This window comes from Cetorhinus maximus, chromosome 16 (assembly GCF_964194155.1).
Source record: "Cetorhinus maximus chromosome 16, sCetMax3.hap1.1, whole genome shotgun sequence".
Lineage (NCBI taxonomy): Eukaryota > Metazoa > Chordata > Chondrichthyes > Lamniformes > Cetorhinidae > Cetorhinus > Cetorhinus maximus.
In genome coordinates this window covers 63,255,493-63,278,107 of record NC_135894.1, presented here as the reverse complement: position 1 = coordinate 63,278,107, position 22,615 = coordinate 63,255,493, and the positions used below count along the sequence as shown (strand labels likewise).

At 41.6% G+C, this 22,615-nt stretch overlaps 1 protein-coding gene across 1 annotated transcript in view; it reads left to right on the top strand.

The window, feature by feature from the left end:
- b4galt4 (UDP-Gal:betaGlcNAc beta 1,4- galactosyltransferase, polypeptide 4) overlaps nt 1–21,300 on the top strand; it is a 36,352-nt gene extending 15,052 nt beyond the window's left edge. The window contains exons 4-6 of the mRNA XM_078559913.1: nt 3,666–3,788; nt 19,188–19,292; nt 20,906–21,300. Coding sequence (XP_078416039.1) covers nt 3,666–3,788; nt 19,188–19,292; nt 20,906–21,059 — 382 coding nt within the window. The 3' untranslated portion in view covers nt 21,060–21,300. The remainder of the gene's footprint in view (nt 1–3,665; nt 3,789–19,187; nt 19,293–20,905) is intronic.
- Nucleotides 21,301–22,615: the final 1,315 nt, after the last annotated feature.

The window sequence follows — 22,615 nt, the reverse complement described above, 5'->3', positions numbered from 1 at the left end:
TTGACCCAGCAATCTAGCCATGAGGCTTCAAAATGTCACTCATCATCTGCAGTTTGCTCTGCCACAGATGAGTGGCAGTGACAATCTCCAGTCTCCCAGCTGTGCCAGTGTTAAGTTCTCGTGATGTCTCATTTTTCAGCGATCCCTGAACCAATATCTGTGTTGGTAGCAGCAGGTCAGCTGGACCACACTGTCCTGACAGTAGCCATGGTGCAGTCGTGTGCAACCAGACCTTCAGGCTCAAGAACCCAGAATTCACAGCCATGAGCATCTGAGGGGCCCAGATGTAAGCAACAGATTTCCACACGCATTGTTCAGTCCACCAGGGGTGCACCTCGTAGGAGTAGTAGCTTTAGGAAACTTTTATTTTTCGAAAAAAATTGCACTGTAGATTGAGCACTTATGAGAAATTAATTTAAGGCACTTCACCTTTATTGCTTATGTACTTTGGTCAATGCTTCCAGAGGTGACAACTCAATCTGTTCCTGCAGTTTTCTTCAGGTGACGTCTGGTCATGTAAAATATGAAAAAAAACATCACGCACCACTGGAATTTCCACACGTTCATTTTATTTGACAACATTTTCAATGGGGAAGAGTGGAACTGGAGAACCCTGGTGGTGTACTGATGGCAGTGTGTATGCAGTCCATCACGTCCTGGATGTGACAGAAGCCACTGGTGTAAATTCCCACACTTTCTCCTGTTGACTGAGCTCATTGAGAAAGGTGGTGCACTGCTGATCCCCTGGCGATCAAGGTTTTGGTGACCTGCTCAATATAACTGTGTACTGATTACTGGAGGTGCGGGTGATGTCCCTTACAGCAGGTTGGAAGGAGGCAATGATAAAGATTGTGGTAACTTTGAGAGCCACTGGCAAGCATTGACCCTTGGTCCTGCAGGCAGCCAGAAGGCTGCAGAGGTCTCTGTTGGCTAATGTGGAGAATTGCAACTTCCAGCAGCACTGCACTTCAGATACAGGCCAAGCGGCAGACTCTTGGATTTACGGACTCGAAATGTTAACTGTGTTCCTCTCCGTAGATGCTGTCAGACCTGCTGAGTTTTTCCAGGTATTTTTGTTTTTGTCTTGGATCTATGCCTTATGTGGTTGGTATAACCTCCGATGAGCAATTGCCCTTGTCTGGTATCTTCTGAGATGCTGATTGCTGGGGCTGCTGCTGTTCCCCTTCCTCTACGCAGAAGAAAGTATCAATAATAGCCAAATAACCAAATGATGTTTCTGGAGGTGAAATAAGTGACCTGCAGCATAGAAACTCTCCTAGCAAAGCACAACACAAAAATACAAAGAGGCAGTGAGCTCACTACCCCATCAATTCTATGATTTACTTTCAACTTCAGTGCCCTCTCAGACCCCAATCCCACCAAGTGTTACGCTTGGCGTTCACTACCGCGTGGGGCTTCACATTTTAAAATAATATCGGCATTGCAACAGACTTGTTTATTGGGCAGCAACTTTCACAATTAAATTATGCCCCTACTTGCCTGGGGCTGTGGCCTTTTACTTACACCCATTGTCACTTTGGCAGTGAGATTTGTATTAGGAACATAGTGAAAATCCCGTGACTGCCAGCTACTCTCAGTTTGTACAGGGTGGGCTCAGTTAAAATCCAGGTTTAAAGAGAAAATTAGCATTGTAGAATACAATTGACAATGTGAGAATGAAAATTGTTACATTAGTTGTGTGTTCCTTGGGATTATGCCAAGTTTCCTTTTGTTATCATAGTCAAGCTAACAGCAATTCATATTGTTCTCAATTCAGTGATAAATTGGGTGCAGCCTTACTAATTTCACAATGAACCTAGTTTAGTAACTAGGTTTACTCATACTAGGGTGTAGATAAAATAAATATGGGGATGTTTCATTTAAATAATTGCATCAGAGGCAGTTCACAGAGATTTCACATGACCCATTTCCGGGATGAAGAGCTTATTTTATGAAGGAAGGTTGGACAGGTTGGGCCTATACCCATTGGAGTTTAGAAGAATGGGAGGTGATCTTATTGAAACATATAAGATCCTGAGAGGACTTGACAGGATACCAGAAGGATGGTTTCCTCTTGTTGGGGAGGCTAGAGCTAGGGGTCACAGTTTAAGAATAAGAGGTCACCCTTTGAAGGTGGTGATGAGGAGAGTTTTTTTTTCTGGCCTGTGGAATTCTCTTCGACAGAAAGCAGTGGGGGCTGGATCATTACATTTACTCAAGGCTGAGTTAGATTTTTGATAGACAAGGGAGTCGAGCGTTATGGGGGCCAGACAGGAAAGTGGAATTGGGACCCCAGCCCAATCAGCCGTGATCTTATTAAATGGCAGAGCAAGCTCGAAGGGCTGAATGGCCTATTCCTGCTCCTAAGTCCTATGTTCCTATAAATAAATCTTCCTATCAAAAGGGTAACCATTAAGTAGTGTTCACATTGAGAAACAGCAGAGTTCAGCAGCACGTTTTTACCAAGTGATCCCACAGTAAATGGGATATCAAAGGTGTGTTGGAAGTTGGGTACTGTAAGATCTGCCATTGGATTTGGAAGAAATAAGTAAAAGAACAATTTATTTTGTCCTATTCTTCTAAATATTGTCAGTTTGATTTCTCACAGTGATGTATATATTTGTTCTGTGTAAATATGACTTGCACACCAGCTTGGCCAGGAATGCCACTTTCTCAATCAGTACTGCTGTCACTATTGCTGATTGTTTAATTAGGGGTCATAAACTTCATTTCCAGCTCACTTTGGGTGACAAACAATTGCTATGACTGACCTCCGGAAACTAGGTAACTAATTTAGTTAATAATAAATAGCATAATTTCTTTAGGGCAAGTGATATTATGATGCCGACAATTTTTCACTTGGCTGAAGTGATGCACACTCTGCGAGTGACAGTAATCGAATTGTCATGTAAGCGTGTTACGTCACTGTGATGAATGTAATTTGGTCTTTCTCCATGCACTCGCTTATGCATAAGGGTGATATTTCTGTTTCCCATATTTTATCTTTAAATGGTTAAATTAATGACAAAATTGGTAACAGTTTTTTTTTGTCCTGTCTCATGGTTCCCTGGTAATTGTGTTGAAAATGCTCTAATTTATTTAAGGGCCTTCTGGTCTCATAAAAGAAGTGCTCATATTCTGTTATTAAAGATCTCTAAAGAGAAAGGACATTGCTCGAATCACTTGTGCAGCTTTGTGTCTTACAAAGCTTGAAATTGGAACTAAATGAAAAAATGTATTGTCGGCTTCAAACAATTGTTACACCTCTGCACACTGACTGAAAGCATATAGTTGCAGTGTTAGCTTTCAGCATGCTGAACACGTCATGATTTGTCCAAATTGTTAACTGTGCTCCAGACTTGCCCTACATTTTGGGATGAAAGGTTTAAAAATTGTTTTGGGGATTGTAATTAATTTTCAATATTCCTTTGTTGTACTTATATGTAAACTAAGGGCAAGCAGATCATCAGGCCGTAGCTCTCAACATTCAGCTGATAGTTGGGGTTGGCAACTGGGGAAATAGTGCTCACTTTATAGCCAATTGCCATTTCAACGCTCAAGCCTACAGATTTCTAATATGCAGTCTAGCTGAATTATCTCTGTGCAGGAAAAAAAATGCACAAAATAATGCTTACAAATGCATATTTTTTCCCCCCAAATTCAAGGTTGCGCTACAAAGGGTACTTTGGTGGAGCAACAGCAATGACCAAGGAGCAGTTCACCAGAGTCAATGGATTTTCGAATAACTATTGGGGTTGGGGCGGGGAGGATGACGATCTTCGCATAAGGTAAGTTGATGCATATCTACACTTGATGGCAGCTGTTCAAATATTTGGGTAATTGCCTACATCAAATTACTATCAGCTTCTGTTTTATTGTCTGCGACAGCCAAGAACGAACATCTAGGGCAGGATTCTCTGGCCTTGCCTGCCGCCTGGATTGTCCAGGCCCACTGAAAGTCAATGGACGTTAGGGTGGGCCACCAGGCCTGCCATGGTGGGTCCCACCACAACAGGGCCGGAAAATCTTGGCCCTAGCCTGAATGTCTTCTCGTATTCTGATCCCATATCTAAAATAACAGACTTCATAATGTGCGACAGAAGCTGAATTCTGATCTTTTGAATTGTTCCCCATTGGTAATTTGTCCTCGCAGAAGCACAATATAAAGTGATTGAAATGAGATTGTTCTAAACAAAGTATGTATCAAATTGAGCTTTGTTGACTCTGGACTGCCAAATAGAATTCTGCTCCCGGATGTTCTTATGTAATTGCATTTTATGCCATAGAGTAAGAGTGCAATGATCAGAGAAATTAACATTTTCCATCTGTAATATTAGTAGGGAAAACACTGGAATCTATTAGAAAATAATTCAAGAACATTCAACGAGTGAAAATAAGACTGGGATAGTAATGTGAAGGGCAAAAGGAGCAAAAGTTTCTAGATTGTGAGAGGAGAATTTTCTACAGCATGTTTTCAGTCCAATAAGAAATGAGACATCTCTGGACCTGATTATTGGGAATGAGGTGGGCCAAGTGGATCAAGTGTCAGTAGGGGAATGTTAGGGACTGTGATCATTGTGTCATGAGGGTTAGCTTGGCTATAGAAAAGGACAGGGAGCAATGCAGGGTAAGAATAATTAACTAGGGGAAAGCCAGCTTCAATGGGTAAAAATGGGTCTAGCCCAGATAAATTGGAATCAAAGATTAGGAAGCAAAATGATAACTGAACAATGAGCTTCCTTTAAAGAGGAGAGAGTTCCAATACACTCAAGGTACATCCCCATGAAGGGAAAGGTAGAGAAACAAATAGAGTTCCCTGGATGATGGCAGAGATAGACAGAGGTTAAGATGAAACAGAAAAAAGCTTATGACAGATGTCAGGTGGATCATACAAATGAGAACCAGGTGGAATAAAGAAGGTTCAGGGGGTAATTGCAAAAGCAATAAGAAAAGCAAAGAGAGAGCATGAGAAGAGACTGGACACTGACATAAAAGTGAATCCAAAAGCCTTCACAGGCATATAAATAGTAAAAAGGTGGTAAGAGAAGTTGTGGGGCCAATTAGGGACCAAAAAAGGGATTTATACTTGGAGGCAGAGGACATGACTGAGTTATTAAATGAATACTTCACATCATCTTTCCTGGTAAAGACAGATGCAGCCCAAGTCATCATGAAAGAGGAGGTAGTTTAGAGACTTGAAGGGTTTAAAATTGGTGAGGAGGTGGCACTGGGTAGACTGTCTGTACTAAAAGGTAATAAGGCACCCGGACTGGATGAGATGGATCCTAAAGAAAATGAGTGGACATTGTGGAGGCACTGGTCATCATTTTCCAACCTTCCTAATACTTGGATTGTGTCCGAGGACTGGAGAATTGTGAACATTACACTCTTTTCAAAAAAGGGGTGTAAAGATAAGCTCAGCAGCTACAGGCCAGTCAGTTTATCCCTGTGGTGGGGGGGCTTTTAGAAATGATATTTTGGGAGAAAATTAATCATCACTTGGGCAAATGTGGGTTAGTTAAGGAAAGCCAGCATGGATTTGTTAAGGGCAAATCATGTTTAACTGACTTGCTTGAGTTTTTGATGAGGTAACAGAGGGTTGATGAGGGTAATGCTGCTGATGTGGTGTATATAGACTTCCAAAAGGCATTTAATACACAACAGACTTGTGAGCAAAGTGAAAGCTCATGGAATAAAAGGGACAGGCGCAACATGGATATGAAATTGGCTGACGGACAGGAAAAGGAGCAGTGGTTAAAGGATGTTTTTTGGGCTTGAGGAAGTTTTGGTGGAGTTTCCCATGGATTGGTGTTGGGACCCTTGTTTTCCTGATTTATATATTAATGGCTTAGACCTTGCTGTGCAGGGCACAATTTCTAAATTTGGGGATGAGACGAAACTTGGAAGTATTGTGAACTGTGAGGATAGCGCAGAACTTCAAAAGGACATAGGCAAATTGGTGGAATGAGCACACAGATGGCAGATAAAATTTAATGTGAAATTATTCATTTTGTTAGGAAGAACATAGACAAAATAAAGGATACAATTCTTAAGGGGGTGCAGGAGCACAGGGACCTGGGTGTTCATGTGCATACGTTAATGAAGGTGGTTGAGAGATCACATAATAAAGCATATAGCATCTTGAGATTTATCAATAGGGACATAGAGTACAAAAGCAAATAAATTATGTTAAACCTATATATAAACCAGTGGTTCTACCTCAACTGGAGTATTATGTCCAGTTCTGGGCGCCACATTTGTAGCAATGATGTGAAGGATTTGAGAGAGTGAAGAAAAAATTCATGAGCATGGTTCTAGTGATGAACTTCGGTTACATGGATTGGAGAAATTGGGACTGTTCTCTTTGGAGAAGAGAAGGTTGAGAGGAGATTTGATAGAGGTACTCAAAGGGATGAGGGACCTGGACAAAGTAGATGAGAAACTGTTCCCATTGATGGAAGAATCGAGAACCAGAGGGTACAGATTTAAGGCAAAAGAAACAATGGCAACATATGGAAAAAATTTAGCATGGAGCAAGTGGTTAGGATCTGGACTGCACTGCTTGAGTGTGGTGTTGGCAGGGTCAGTTGAAGCTTTTGGAAGGGAATCATTTGCAGGGCCATGGGGAGAAGGCAGTGGAGTAACACTAGCTGCATTATTCCTTCGGAGGGCCAGCACAGACCTGACAGGCCAAATAATTTAAATTGGGCCCAACTAAACTGGTTGTTTATCAGTTGTTATCTTTCAGATGGATTACATGATTCCTACTTTCTGTAACCATTCCATGATTCTATGAAAATAAGAATCTCAAGCTAACCCAGCTTTACTTCAATCATTTCAGAAAGCAACATGTTAAATGCTTTGAATGTGCAAGATTGAAGGTGAAGACTTTTGGAATATATAAATTGGACTGGTTACTGGGTTAGTGATCAGTACTATTAATTTGTATTGGACTACACTAACTAGTTTTCAATTCTGGGGCCTCAATTGTTCAGAATATCTACTATTTGTACAGCAGTTTTCACGTTCACAGATGCCCCAAAGCACTTCCCATGCAGTTGGATGTGTTTTGTGTATGACTTCTGGAATGTAGCAGGTTATTTCTAAAACTGCTGCAACTCCTGTCTGTTTATGACATCACACACAGGATTTCATCAAAGGGAAAAGCTTGAATTTATATTGTGCTTGTCATGTCCAAACAATGTTTTACTTCTACATTTTATAAACAAATGCAGCAGGCAATTCTCACAAATAGCAAATAAATGACCAGATAATCTGGTATAGTGGTGTTGGTTGAGAGAAAAATATCAGGAAGCATGCTCCTCCTCTGGCAATATGACACTTTTTAATCAACATTCTACAGCCTTCTGGCCTCAACCTTTACTTCAACAATTTTAGGTCATAACTTCTGCCTCCATCTTGATTGATGTTTGTTTTTTATTTGGATCGCTTGATCTTGTCTTGTTTCCTTCTTTATCCTTTTCATATTGCATTCAGATGGCTGCTATGCAGCCGTTCACATCTCATCTGGACACAGCTTTTGTTTCTTTCCTATACCACTCCTCTCCCTCTTTTGGCTTTTGTACTGTGAAACCTTTTGTCATTTCATCTCTCCTGCACCCACCTCCTCTCCCCCCCCCCCCAATAACAGACCTTCCCTTTTATTCTTCCTTCCCACTTCCTTCTTCCACTGGCTCAAAACCTATTACATTTCTATCTCTCCTCAGCTTTGAAAGGTCAGCAACCTGAAAAGTTAACTCTGTTTCTCTCTCCACAGCTGCTGCGTGACCTGCTGAGTATTTCCAGCACTTTCTGTTTTCTATTTCTGATTTCCGGCATTTGCAATATCTTCCTTTTGCATTTGTGCCATTTTTTTTTAAATATCCCTTTTTATGTCGTCCTGGGCAGAGAGGTGGGGTCTCCGTTTAGTGCTCAAGTTTCAAGACAACACATTTAGCAATGAAATTCTGATCTACTTCTGTATATTTCTGCCCCAAACATTTGGAGGCGGGCAGAGACAGCTCTTCCCATTCTGGTGTTAAAAACCTCACTAACAACAGTCATACTTTCTAGGGTAGAAGTTGACTTGCTGAGAGGGTGAGATGAAGTATAGTGTGGGAGGAGGTTTGCGTGGAGCAGAAACACCAGCATAGGTTAGATGGACCGAGTGGACTATTCATGGTGGACGATTTTCCCCTCGGCAGCTGCGACGGGCAGGCCTGGGAGTGGCCGCGCAACGGTCCGCCACCTGGGATTGGGCGCTGACTGCGATTTCACGCTGGATGGCCAGTTAATGGCCAGCCAGCATGTATCACGAGCTGAAATGCTCAGCGCTGCCTGGGGGGTGGGGGTGGGGGTAAGGAGGGCAAGCGCGGAAGTCAGCGCAGGCGCGGGGGAGCGAGCAGTGAAAGCTCCCTGCAGGCCTCAGGGAGCTGAAGTTTCTAACATTAAAAATAAAGATTTTAAAATTAAGGTAAACATGTCCCCTCATGTGGCTGTCACATGAGCGGGGACATGTTAAAAATTAGATTAAAACATTTTAATTTTATTTAACATCGGAAACCTCATCCCGCCCGTGGATGATTAATCCCGGAGAGACCCTCCCCTTCCCATACCCATCATAGCCACAGGGCCATCAGCTGGGGTTTTCCGGCCCCGTTGTGGGCGGGACCCACCGCGGGCAAGGTGGTGCCCCAGTCAGACGTCCGTTGACTTGCGTCGGGACCGGAAGAACGCGGCAGCGGGCGGGTGTGGAAAATTCTGCCCATAGTTGCGAGCGCTAGCCATCTGTGGAGGAGTTGTCTTTTCATAATCATGACCATGCAGCTGTGGCCATTTTTGGATTTAAAAATATGACCACTTCTTCAGAGCAAGCCTCAAAGTTAAGGTGCCCTGTCTTGCTCCATCGTGAATCAGCAGTTCCCACCTTGGCCTTCCAGCCTTATATTGATTACAGTTTAGCCAAATATAACTTTTGGTTGATTAATATACATTATTACTTGGTTATAGCACATAATTAAACTACAAACTAGATTATCTCCTATTGCCTGAATGGTTAAGTCACAAAAGAACAAATTAATATTGAGTGAGCGCAGACTCAGATTTGGAGTTTAAACATCCTCAAAAAAAAAGCACCCTTTTAAATCTTTAACAATCAAACTACCCAGTCTTACTATCAGCAGAATAGTCCAAAAACATAACCATCTCATAAACCTCATTTTTGTGCTAAATCGAAGAGCCACAGGAGCCCCATTAGTCGTCGTCCTTGTCAGGGGTACCCAAGGCGTTTTGTCCACTTATGTTTTAGTTAGATATATCCAACAGGCCTTCATGTAACCTGTTGATCCTCAGTACAAGTGTTTCAGCTGGACATAAGTTAAGATCCGTCTAAAGATTTACCATGATTAAGGCCCTGTGGCTCTTCGATTTGGCACAAAAATGAGGTTTATGAGATGGTTATGTTTTTGGACTGTTTTTAAATTAGCTCTGTTGACAGTAAGACTGAGTAGTTTGATTGTTAAAAATTTAAAAGGGTGCTTTTTTTTTGAGGATGTTTAAACTCCAAATCTGAGAGTCTACATTCACTCAATATTAATTTGTTCTTTTGAGACTTTAACCATTCAGGCAATAGGAGATCATTTAGTGATATGACTCAGGAAAAGTTTATTAAGCAACAAAAGTAATAGCCATCAAGCTAGGCAGCAATTTTACTGGCTCAATGCAGTTCTTGCTACCCAGTTCAGCCTAGGGCATGAGGCAGCACATGAGGCAAGTCCATCCCTCCCTCCCTATGCTCCCAGGCTTGGACTGGTCAACCTTGACAGTCTTGTGGCATTTGTTCTGTAATTAAATCATAAAAGTATAGCTTTACCTGGCTTGGGGCCATATGGTGTTTCTCACTTGTCCAAACAAAAAGTCACATGGTGTATGAGTGTCTTATATTGATTACAATTTAGCTGAATATATTATTTGGTTGATTAATATACTTTATTACTTGATTATAAGCACATAATTGCAAACAAACTGATTGCAAATAATAATTAAACCTGAACTTTTTTGCAAGGGGCCCAGGTTACTTCACTAGGAAGGAGGTGCAAGTTGTTCATGCTTCTGAACAATGGCAGAAGCATCTGTGCTGACGTTGGATAGACTGCTGGTCTCCAAGTACCGGGGAGGTGTTAGGAATGTTGGGTTGTTAACAGTTAGACTTTATCCTAGTTATTTGATTCCAAGTGGAATAGATTGGATTCAAAAGAATAGCTAATCAGCATTTCTGAATACAAGGTCCATGTGTTTCATGTTGCCAAAGACATGGGCTTTGAGAGGGGAGGGGTTTCTAAGAGGCAGCCTGCCAGGATCGGAGAAATAGAGAAAGCAGGTAGAGGCAGCCAGTCTCTATGGTTCAGCATACAGGAATGCAGGTGGGAGCTTGCATTCGGATTTGAAAGATTAAATTCATGAGGATTTATTATGAGGCTGGAAGATTCACCTAGCTTGAGCTAGAGAAAGAGGATCTCCAGGAAAAGTCTCACTGTGAAAGACAGTCCTAGGGTTAAAAGTTGCCAGGTTGAGAAAAGAAAATAATGGAAGTAAACCCTTGGGTGCTAACAATCACTTTGGACTGGTTCTGGGAGAATTGAATGTCTGCTTAAGCGACAGTGTAAAGTATAACCATGAAGTGGGATTTTTTGTTGTGTTAAATGGAAAAAGGGAATATTCTGTAAAGTAGTTTAAAGTATAAGTTGCCTACAAAAATAGTGTTTATTTAGTGTTGGTTTGTTTGTTTGTTACAGTAGAAGCTTAAAAACAAAATCTTCTTGTGGTTTCCTTTCAGCTATTCGTTGGAAGTTGGAATTTCTTTTTGTTATTGGTCTCGATGGAACCATAATCTGTTACAATTCCCATAATTAAAAAATTTGTTTAGTATTGTACTTCTTGAAACAGAGATGCAAGAACATCAACTTCAGCATTGGAATGGGACAGGTTAGCTACTAGGTGATTCCACCTGAAGCCCTATCTGTAATATGGTAGGAGGGACCACTGAGGGAAGGAGAGGTTGAGGTCCAAGACTCAGATTTCAGTCTAGTTTAATCGAGGTTGTGCTCCCCTGTGGCTTGTACACTTCTGAGCTTGCAGCTGGGAAAAGGATATAGAGAGACGAGGGTGGGTGCAGATGGGATTTACAAGATGATATCAGAAATACGATAGACATATCCGGAAAGGATTCACAGAATCACAGTGCTGCACCAACAATGTAAAAATGTGTTGATTTTGATATTCCTTGAAATTTTCTTTTCATACTCCCTTTTGTAAGTCTTACTATGCACTTTGCCAGGATGTGTGCTGAGTTCTGTATTTTTGTATTTTTCTTTTGGTTTTATGTTGCCTCTTTAGTCATCCATAGCTTTTTTTGGCAAATAAAGCTCTTGCCCTTTAGGGGTATAAATTGTTCCTCTATGACCTTAAATTTGTTTTTGAACATCTTCCACTAATCTTTACTTGTTTTATCCATCAACAGATTTTCCCAGTTTACTGTGGACAGTCTCTGTCTCATCCCATTGAATAAGCCTTACCTAAATTTAGAAGTTGCTGTTTCATGTTTCTACTGAGTGTTTGAAAGGTTGATCGCGATTATATTATCATCATTATTTGATAAATATTCACGCACCGTAAGGCTAGACCTGGTCTATTACTCATTACTAAATCTGATATGACTAGCCCTTTTATTGGTTCCAAGACACATTATGAACATACGAACAAGGAGCAGGAGTAGGTTATTTTTCCCCTCGAGCCTGCTCCACCATTTAATAAGATCATGGCTGATCTGATAGTAACCTCAAATCTGCACCTCACCTACTCCCAATAACCTATCACCCGCTTGCTTACAGAATAACAGAGTGCATAAGAGGCCCTTCGGCCCGTCGAGTCTGCACCGACATGTGAGATACATCTGACCTACCTACCTAATCCCATTTACCAGCACTTGGCCCATAGCCTTGAATGTTATGACGTGCCAAGTGCTCATCCAGGTACCTTTTAAAGGATGTGAGGCAACCCGCCTCCACCACCCTCCCAGGCAGCGCATTCCAGACCGTTACCACCCTCTGGGTAAAAAAGTTTTTCCTCACATCCCCCCTAAACTTCCTGCCCCTCACCTTGAACAGGCTGGGACTTTTGCTTCTTTCGGGGTTGGGGAGGAGGGGGCGAGCATGGTGCAGAAAAGCAGACAGAGAGGTCTTTAAAATTGCGAACGTTTTTGATAGTCAATACGGAGAGAATGGGCTGGATTTAATGATTGCAGTGGTGAACCCGTCCATTGGCTTGAGAGCTGCAACCATTATTTTTATTCATTCATGGGATGTGGGCGTCACTGACTAGGCCAGCATTACCCACCCCCAATTGCCCTTGTTTAGTTGGGGGGGTGGGGGTGGGGGTGCAATGAAGAGTCAGCTATATTGTTGTGGGTCTGGATTCACATGTAGGCCAGACCAGGTAAGCAGCAGATTTTCTTCCCTAAAGGTCATTAGTGAACCAGATGGGATTTTTACAACAATTGACAATGGTTTCACTGTCATCATTAAACTTTTAATTCCAGTATTTTTTTATATTGGATTCAAATTCCACCATCTGCCGTGGTGGGATTCAAACCCGAGTCCCCTGAGTATTACTCCTGGGTTTCTGGATTACCGGTCTACTGACAATATCACTATGCCACCACCTCCCCATTTGGAACCCGACATGGTAAAAGCTAATCGGGCAGTTTGCTGCCTGCTATTGAAGGTCCTGGGTCCTGTAAATTGGATGGCCTCTCAGAAAGCCAGCATCTTCCAGTAGCACCAATGGGAGCAGCTGCCTCTGGTGCTGCAATAGGCCCTCAAGGAGGATTGTTGCTGGAGCCTTGGAAAGCAGGTTAGTGGGGTGACTTGCTAGTGCCATTTAGGCAGGCCCTGATGAGGGTGGGTGGGGGGGATGGGGTCAGTGTAAAGGACAGTGGGGGCTCTTCCTGCAGGGCAGCCATTGCTGCTGGTGAGTCCCTCCATTGTACATAGGATGTCTGAAGAGAAGGGACCCCCACCAGATGGCAGGCATGCCTACTGAGGGTGTACCTGGCACCTTACCCACAAGGCATGGAGCCATGCCCGTTCCCAACCGCTGAATACCAGTAGCAGTAGGCTCAGGGCCTTAATTGGCCTCCTAGCGGGAAGGTCATCCACGACATTCCCACCCTGGATTTAATTAGGAGAGTTGGAAATGCAATGGAGTTTCCACCCAAGACTTCTTGTCTCATTATACTTCACCCCACTCCTGCAAACCCCCAAGCCTCCTAGCCACTTCAGGGGGGCATTAACTTCCACCCAATGTTTCCACTTTTGGGGAAGAACATAACTAGAAGCCATCACCCAAGAAAACCAACTGGGTATTCAGAAGAAACTTCTTTACCCAGAGAGTGGTGAGAATTTGGAACTTGCTACTATAGGGAGTGGTTGAAGTGAATAGTGTGATGGCTGATATGCTTTTAGGGTGGTTGGGGTGATGGTCCCTTTAAGAACCAGGTTTCCCTGAAATAAAATTTCTTAAAAAGCAGCTTGCTTCCAGTAACTGGTCATGTTACTGGGCTGTCCGGGAGATGACCAATACAAAAAAATGATCAACCAGAAGTTAATCATAGGGTGAGTAAGTCCCTGGGTATATTTCTGTGTTCAAGCAGTTTGGATTTGGTTCATTTTAGAACTGGCTGACTAGAGGGAACATTTTTTTTTTTCCCCAAGGAGAATTCAGTTGAAATTCTGTATTGGCTAAATGGGTTTTAAAAACCTGGTTAATTGAAGGACTCTGCTACCAGTGAGTTAGACTTCTGGGATAGCCAAGCTGAGAAGAGAGAGGGTGAGTTCTAGATACAAGACTCCAGAGTTAAAGAACATTAGATCCAACACTTAGGATGCTAACGACACCTGTGTTGAACTGGGAGTCCTCAACTGTGGAACAGTTGGGGGAGATTTGAAAGGACAGCCTTACCGGAAGTAAGCAGAAAGCCCAAGAAATCTCAATCCTTCTATGAACCTTTGAAATAATTCCAAGACCGGGTGATTAGTCTTACAATTTCTGATAACTATCTGGTTTGATTTTTTGGGGGCGTAAGTCAGATGGTTATAGAAGGTAATTTGGGTTAAGTTCGGTTTGGAGTAAAAGTAACTGTGTTCATTGTACTTTTAATATCTTTTACTTTAAACTAGTTATTAGTATTGACGTTCTTAGGTTTCTGCGTAGTAATGTTCTTTTGTTTTAAGCCGCAAACCTTGTGGCTTTGTTCTTTTAGTCAATCCCTGGGCTTTTGGATTTCCAAACCAAAAAATAATAAAGTTACTGGTCTCTACCAAGACCATAACAACAGTATAGATAGATTTAAAGGGAGACGAGGCAAGCATATGAAGGAGAAGGAAATAGAGGAATACGGTGATAATTTTAGATGAAGAAAGGGGGAGGAGGCTCGAGTGGAGCATAAATACTGGCATGGGCTGATCAGGCTGAATCTGCTGTATATTCCATGTAAACTTTGGGAGGCAGGCCCCTTTCCCATTGGTTTCCTGTGTGCAGGGAGTCCTTGCTGCAGGAGGTGCAGCAAGGAAAGTGGCACTGTTGAGAGTGTAAAGCACAAACTGTGAAGGAGATGCAGGCTGCATGGCAGTTGATGGCTGAGGTTGAAAATGCAGTCCCCCTTGTTCCAGGATATGTAATAAATGTTGGGGCTGTGTGTTGGACAGTGCTGCAGATAGATGATAATCATTGCAGGGAAGTACATGGAAGATGGTAGAAGGGTCAACCATTGATTAGAATGTTTCCCTGCTCTCAAAATGAGTTACTTGGCTTTTTATAATTTAACTATAAATCTGATCCCACACCAACCTATAAGATAATACATTAAATAAAATGCACTGTCTTCAACCAGAAATTAGAAACTTTTTGAAAGTACTCCAAAGTCATTACTACTGAAAAGACTCCATTAAATTTACCTTTTACTGAACAACTAACTTGGTGTTGCTAAATTTTGGGTGGATTCAAAGATAATGTTTGTGTTAGTACAAAGCACTGGAGACAGCTTTCCCTTCCAAGCACATCCTCCAATGTGGTGGTAGAAGATGTTTTCATATAAAATTGATGATTTATTACTGTATTAAACCATACTCTAAAATACAATCAGCTGGCCAGGGAAAGAGAAAAATCTGGTTCCGCTCTTGTGGAATAGACCGTAAGGCCATAAGATGTAGAAGCAGAAGTAGGCCATTCAGCCCATTGAGTCTGCTCCGCCATTCAATGAGATCATGGCTGATCTGATAATCCTCAACTCCACTTTCCTGCCTTTTCCCCATAACTTTTGATTCCTTTACCGATTTAAAATCTGTCTATCTCAGCCTTGAATATACTGAACAACCCAGCCCCTACAGCCCTCTATGATAAAGAATTCCACAGATTCATTACCCTCTAAGAGAAGAAATTCCTCCACATCTCTGCCTTAAATGGGTAACCCCTCACTCTGAGATTATGCCATCTGGTCCTAGACCCTCCCACAAGGGCAAACAACCTCTCAGCATCTACCCTGTCAAGCCCCCTAAGAATCTTATATGTTTCAATAAGCTCGCCTCTCATTCTTCTAAACTCCAGTGAGTACAGGCCCAACCTACTCAACCTCTCCTTGTAAGAAAATTCCTCCATACCCAGGATCAACCTAGTGAACCTTCTCTGGACTGCCTCCAATACCAGTACATCTCCCCTTGGATAAGGGGACCAAAACTGTTCACAGTTTTGTAGGTGTGGTCTAACTATTGCCTTGTATAGTTTAAGCAAGATTTCCCTATTTTTATACTCCATTCCCTTTGAAATAAAGGCCAACATTCCATTTGCCTTCCCTATTACCTACTGAACTTGTATGCTAACTTTTTGGGATTCATGCACGAGGACCCCCAAATCCTCCTGTGCTACAGCTTTCTGCAGTCTTTCTCCATTTAAATAATATTCAGCTCTTCTATTCTTCCTGCTAAAAGTGCATAACCTTACATTTTCCCACAATATATTCCATCTGCCATGTTTTTGCCCACTCACTTAACCTGTCTATATCCCTCTGTAGACTCTTTGGGCAGAATTTTTCCGTCGGCGAGCAGGGGGCGGGGCCTGCTCGCCGATGCGAAAATGACGTGGGATGACGTCTGGTGGGGGGGGATTCCCCCGACGTCATCTCGCCCCATTTAAATATTCAGGAAGGCGGGCGGAGAGCGTGATCAGCTGTTCGCCCGCCGACCTGTCAATGGCCAATTGAGGCCATTGACAGGATAATTAACCCAATTAAAGGCCCTGCCCATCCAACCTTAGGGCTGGCGGGCAGGCCAGGAGCCCCAGTGGGCTTCTGAAAAAACACGAAACCTTATCCACTGGCAGGATGAGGTTTCATGTTTGTTTTAATTTTAATAAAGTTTGTGATATTTATTAACATGTCCCATCTCGTGTGACATTGTCACATGAGGGGGACATGTTAATTTTTTTCAACTTTCAAGAACTGTTAGCGCTCTCCCTGAGGCAGCACTTAGTCTCAGGGAGATATGCGCTATTTCGCACGCATGCCTGAAAGAACGCACTCTGACAATTGGGGAATCCCTCCCCACCCATAGCGCTTCCCGTCGGGCGGGCCTTAATTGGCCTGCCCACTCAAAATGGTGGCGGGGCCCATTTCGGCAGCGGCGATCGGCTGCCTGCCCGCCGCCAAGCCGGTGGGGCCCGCCCGCCCATCAAGGGCAAAATTCTGCCCTTTTGTCATCCTCACCGCTTGCCTTCCCACCTATTTTTGTGTCATCCACAAACTTGGCGATAGTACAATATTTCCCTCATCAAAGTCATTAATATGTATTGTAAATAAATGTGCCCCCAGCACTGATTCCTGTGGCACTCCACTAGTTACAGGTTGCCATCCTGAAAATGCCCCCCTTCTTCCAACCCTCTGTCTTCTATTAGTTAGCCAGTCCTCTATCCATGCTAATATACCACCCCTAACACCATGGACTCTTATCTTATTAAGTAGCCTTATGTGCAGTACCTTATCGAACGCCTTTTGGAAATCCAAATATATTACATCTACTGGTTCCCCTTTATCTATCCTGCTTGTTACCTCCTCAAATAATTCTAATAAATTTGTCAGGTATGATTTTCCCTTCATGAAGCCATGCTGACTCTGCTTGATTATATTATGCATTTCTAAATTCTCTGCTATTATATCCTTTATAATAGACTCTAACATTTTCCCAATGACAAATGTTAAGCTAACTTGCCTATAGTTACCTGTTTTTTGTCTCTCTCCCTTTTTGAATAAGGGTGTTACGTTGGAAGTTTTCCAATCCTCTGGGACTTTTCCAGAATCTAAGCAATCCTGGAAGATGCTTATATTTCCAATACACCCACTATCTCTGCAGCTACTTCCTTTAATATCCTAGGATGCAACCCATCAGGTCCAGGTGACTTATCGGCTTTTAGCCCCGTTAGTTTCTCTGGTACTTTTTCTCAAGTGATAGTTGTTATATTTATTTCCTCCACCCCTTTTTCCCCTTGATTATTTAGCATTTTTGAAATGCTATTAGTGTCTTCTATCGTGAAGACTAATGCAAAGTATTTATTCAACTTCTCTGCCATTTCCTGGTTCCCCAGCCTCATTCTCTAAGGGGCCTTTATTCACTTTGGCCTCTTCCTTTTTATATATTTAAAGAAGCTCTTTTTATCTGTTTTTATATTACCTGCTAGTTTACCCTCAAAAGTTTATTTTCTACCTTTTTTTTTGGTCATCTTCTGTTGGTTTTTAAAACTTTCCCAATCCACTGGTTTACCACTAATCTTAGCCACATTGTATGTTTTTTCTTTCAATTTGATACACTCCTTATCTTCCTTGGTTTACCATAGTTGGTTTATCTCCTTCCTAGAATCCTTCTCACTGGGATATATCATTGTTGTGAGTCATGAACTATTTTCTTAAATGTCTGCTTTTGTTCATCAACCGTCTTTTCTGCTAAAATCCTTTCCCAGTCTACTCCAGCTAACTCTGCCCTCATTCCTTTGTAATTACCCTTATTTAAGTTTAGCACAATTGTTTCAGACCCAAGTTTCTCACTCTCAAACTGAATGCTAAATTGTACCATGTTATGCTCACTGTTTTCCAGGGGATCTTTTACACTCAGATCATTTATTAAACCTGCCTCATTACACATTACCAGATCCAAAATAGCCTGATCCCTAGTTGGACCCACAACATATTGTTCTAGGAAACTGTCCTGAATATACTCTTTGAATCTTGTTTGTGGCTTCCTCTGCCAATTTGATTTTCCCAATCTACATGAATATTAAAGTCACCCATGACTAATGTACTGCCTTTTTCTACATGCCCCCATTATCTCCTGATTTATTCTCTGTCCTACAGCATAGCTACTGTTAGGGGGCCTATAGACTACTCCCACCAGTGTCGTCTTCCCCTTGTTATTTCTTACCTCCACCCATATGGATTCTACATTCTCCGATCCAAGATCATACTTATTCCATCTCGTACTAACAAGGCTATCTCACCACCCTTTCCTTCCTGCCTGTCCTTTCGAACAGTCACACACCCTGAATATTTAGCTCCCAGCTTTGATCTCCTTGTAACCGCTTCTCCGTAATGGCTATTAGATCATACTTATTAACCTCTGTTTGTGCCATTAATTCATTTATTTTGTTCCGAATACTACATGCATTTAAGTAAAGAGCCATTAATTTTGCCTTATTACCATTTTTCCCCCCTTTGACCCTATTTGCTGCTGTTTTTTTATGTTTGTACACTCTGTCCCTTCCTGCCACACTCTGGGCATCATTACTTATATAACTGCCCTGTAATGCTGCCAAATCCTTTTGCTTTGGAAGCCTACGTATCCCCTCTCCACAACCCTCCCCCATCAACCCCCCCCTCTATTTAGCTTAAAGCCCTCTCTACAGCCCTAGTTATTCGATTCGCCAGGACACTGAATAAAATGTATATTAAAATGATTAACATGATTACTGCATTGACACATACTTACTCTAAATAAAGCAAAAAGAAAATGACTACCTTTTCCCCTCAAAAGTGTAATTGTATTTATCATGCTTAAGTGCTTTGTAGCAATAACCAATCTTGTTTTTTCCAGAGTTCAGCTGCAAAAAATGAAAATCGTCCGTCCCCCTCTTGAAGTTGCCAGGTACACAATGATTTTCCACACAAGGGATCATGGAAATGAAGTCAACCCTGAGAGGTGGGTTGGGATGGAAAATTTATTCAGTGGGAGTTGGTCAACCCCATGTTTACTTTATAAAAGAATAATTTGGCGTCATAAATCTAAGATGTACAATGGTCACAATATCACCACATTGCAAAACAAACCTGTGATGATTTATGTCTGGAACTAAATTTGCTCTTTGTCCTTAGTGCAAATCACCTGTGAGTTGTTTGGATATGTATTATGATCTTGATAGGTTTACTATAATTTTTGCAAACATCAGCTTTTTTATAGCCTTATGAGGCCTGTATAATTGTGACTATAGTTTTTTTTGTTGAGCTTCAGATTCCTGACATGCTAATCTTTTTGAACACGAGTGCACAGACGTCCCAGTTATCATTAAATCAAAATATCTTGCCAGCAAGTTTGAATCTACCTCGATGTTGATCTATTTCTAATATGTTTCCCTTATTCCCACTTTAAAAATAGCATTGGAATGATGGAGTTTCAAAAAATCCACCCTAAGTGTCACTAAAATGAAAGCAAAATACTGCAGATGCTGGAAATCTGAAATAAAAACAAAACGCTAGAAACAAGACTCAGCAGGTCGGGTAGCATCTTTGGAGAGAGTTAATGATTCAAGTCAAACATGACATACAAGTTCTTCCAATACTTTTTGGGCAGAATTTGACTGCACCCCACCCCCACCACTGGCAGGATTTTGCAGTCCCGTCAAAAATCAATGGACTTTTGAACGGCTGGCTGTATTTTCTGGCCCCACCTCCGTTGTGATGGGAATGTAAAATTTCACCCTTCGTTTTTATTTCACACTTAAGAGTCGTCCTGCTCAAAACTGATTGTTTGCCTGAAAAAGAAACATAGAAAATGCCAACCATTTGAAATAAAGTTCTAAAAAATCTCCACAGGAATATTGCAGTTGTGCAGTATCAGCTATCGTCCAGTTCAAAATTCATTATTCCTTATAAAACTAGTTTGTATTTGATGTTGTTGTAAATGAAAAGATTTGGTTTCAGTGGTGCAGATTTTCTGCATTTAGACGCAAGTCATAATGCTTACTTTTTTTCCACCTCTTTTTAGCGTTTTTGGAGCTATGCATTCAGATTCCCCTGACCTGGCATGAGTCTCTGTATTTTTCCTTGCCAAGTCATTATTGTTTCTATCGAGAGAAACCACAATGATAGTTGGGATGAATTAATTGTGTAAATAGAAAATAAAAATTCATCGGATATTCTTTCTTCTGGTCAAAGGATTATTTTTTCAAACTTTGGAACTAAATTGAAAAATGCTGAGTTGAGCAGAAGAAAAACCAAGGACAAGATTTTTTTCTGGCTTGTCTTTTTAATGCTCTGGCACTTCCAATACAGCAGCTTTCTGATTATAACCCCCACTCCATTCCTAATATCTTTGTCTCAGCTGCGTTTTCCATGCTTTCTGTAAGGAGCTTCCTTCTTCCTAATGTGTTTTTTCAAATTTTACTTCTGTGGTTTGATTTTTTTTTTTAGCTCCACCCCCATTGTGCAGGATCCGTGTTGTAGGTATATTTAATGTTCCAGTGCCTACACTTAGTAAATGTGTTTGTTTTCTTTGTGATTGATCATAGCTGTTCTCATACCTCTTCACCTTCACAGGATGGCGCTATTGAAGAAAGTTCCACGCGTCTGGAGCAAAGATGGTTTGAACTCCTGTGCCTACAAGGTGTTAACAATAGAACATAAACCCTTGTACATTAATATCACAGTGGACATCGGTGATCCTCGTCACAATCCTGAAGTTGCTGTCTGAATGCAGCATTCCTACTTTCACTAATGACTAGCGATGATTGGCTGCTTTTCAACTGTCGTACAGATCCTTTTGAGATAAATGAATAAATCTTCAGGTTGCACAACCTTATGACATTTTATATGTTGCCTGGAAATCAGCAGGAATGAGCCATGAGCAATGGAACTTGAACCATTTTCCTGTTGGTTGGTATGAGGTTTAGATGAATAGGGTGTATTGAAGTAGCTGAAACACAATATACTTTAAAAAAAATTTAAATTGTGTGTTGAGAATTTCTGGTTTAAAATCCTGCAACTCCCTAGCCAAGAGCACGACTGGAGTACCTTTACTCTATGGACTACAACAGTTCAAGATAGCTCAACAATGGTTTCTCAAGGGCATCTAACAATGGGAAATAATTGCCGGCCTTGCTAGTGCTGCCCATACCCCAAGAAGAATAATAAGGTTTTCAACTGAAGTTTTGGACTTGATGAGGGCATAACATTTTCCTTTTGAAGACAGCATCAGTGCTTTGCTGCACCATCAGAAAGGAAGATTTGCGTTTATGTAGTGTTTTTCACAACCATTGGATGACTCAAAGCACTTTACATCCAATGAAGTACTTTTTGAATGCAGTCACTGTTGTAATGCAGGAAACACAGCAGCTAAATTGTGCCCCCACAAAGAGCTATGTGATTATGACCTGGTAATCAGTTTTTATTTGTGTGTGATGCTGATTGAGAGATAATTATTGGCTAGGACACCAGGGATAACTCCCCTGCTTTTCTCTGAAATAGTGCCATGGGAGCTTTTACCTCCTTCCAAGCAGGCAGACGTGGGCTCAATTTAATGTCTCACTCAAAAGATGGTACTCCTGACGATGTAGGGCCCCCTCTACTGCACTGGAGTGTCAGCTTTGTGGTTTTTTTTTGCGTGAGACTTGAAACCAGAACCTTGTGACTTGGAGGCAAAAGTGCTAGCCACTGCTGACACAGTCCATCAGTAAACTCAAACGTGCTCATCCAACTACCAATAATTGAGGGCACCTACATTAGGCCAGTTGTGATGTTTTTTTCTCCCTGGACTCCAAGTTCTGACTTTACCGGAGTGGTGTGAGCTCTTCTCATTTTGTAATTCACCAGACAATATTTTGTTGTGCTGGCTTTGTATTCCAGAAGTGTTTTTTTTTAATAAACCTTTTTTAGGATTACAAATAGCACACAAACCCACTGGGATTAAAAGGGGACCAAAGCTTTGACTGCAAGTAATTACTTTCAAACTCACTTTTGTACCTCCTCTCATAACTGGTATAAATGATTTACTGTTATCCTGCTCTTCTGGTCAGATCACTCCCTTTGCTTTCTTAACTGGCTATCGTGGATTGTTATCAATTCTTGCTTGCTGAGAATAATGGATGTAATCATATGAGCTCTCTTTTTTCCTGTATAAAAGTCCCCTCTTATCAACATTAAATTACTAAAGAACTTTCAGTAGGATTACAGAGCCTCCAGTTGAATGTAATTTTTAAATTACTGGATGTCAAAGAAGTCTCTATTGTGGAAACAGCATCACGTCTTCAC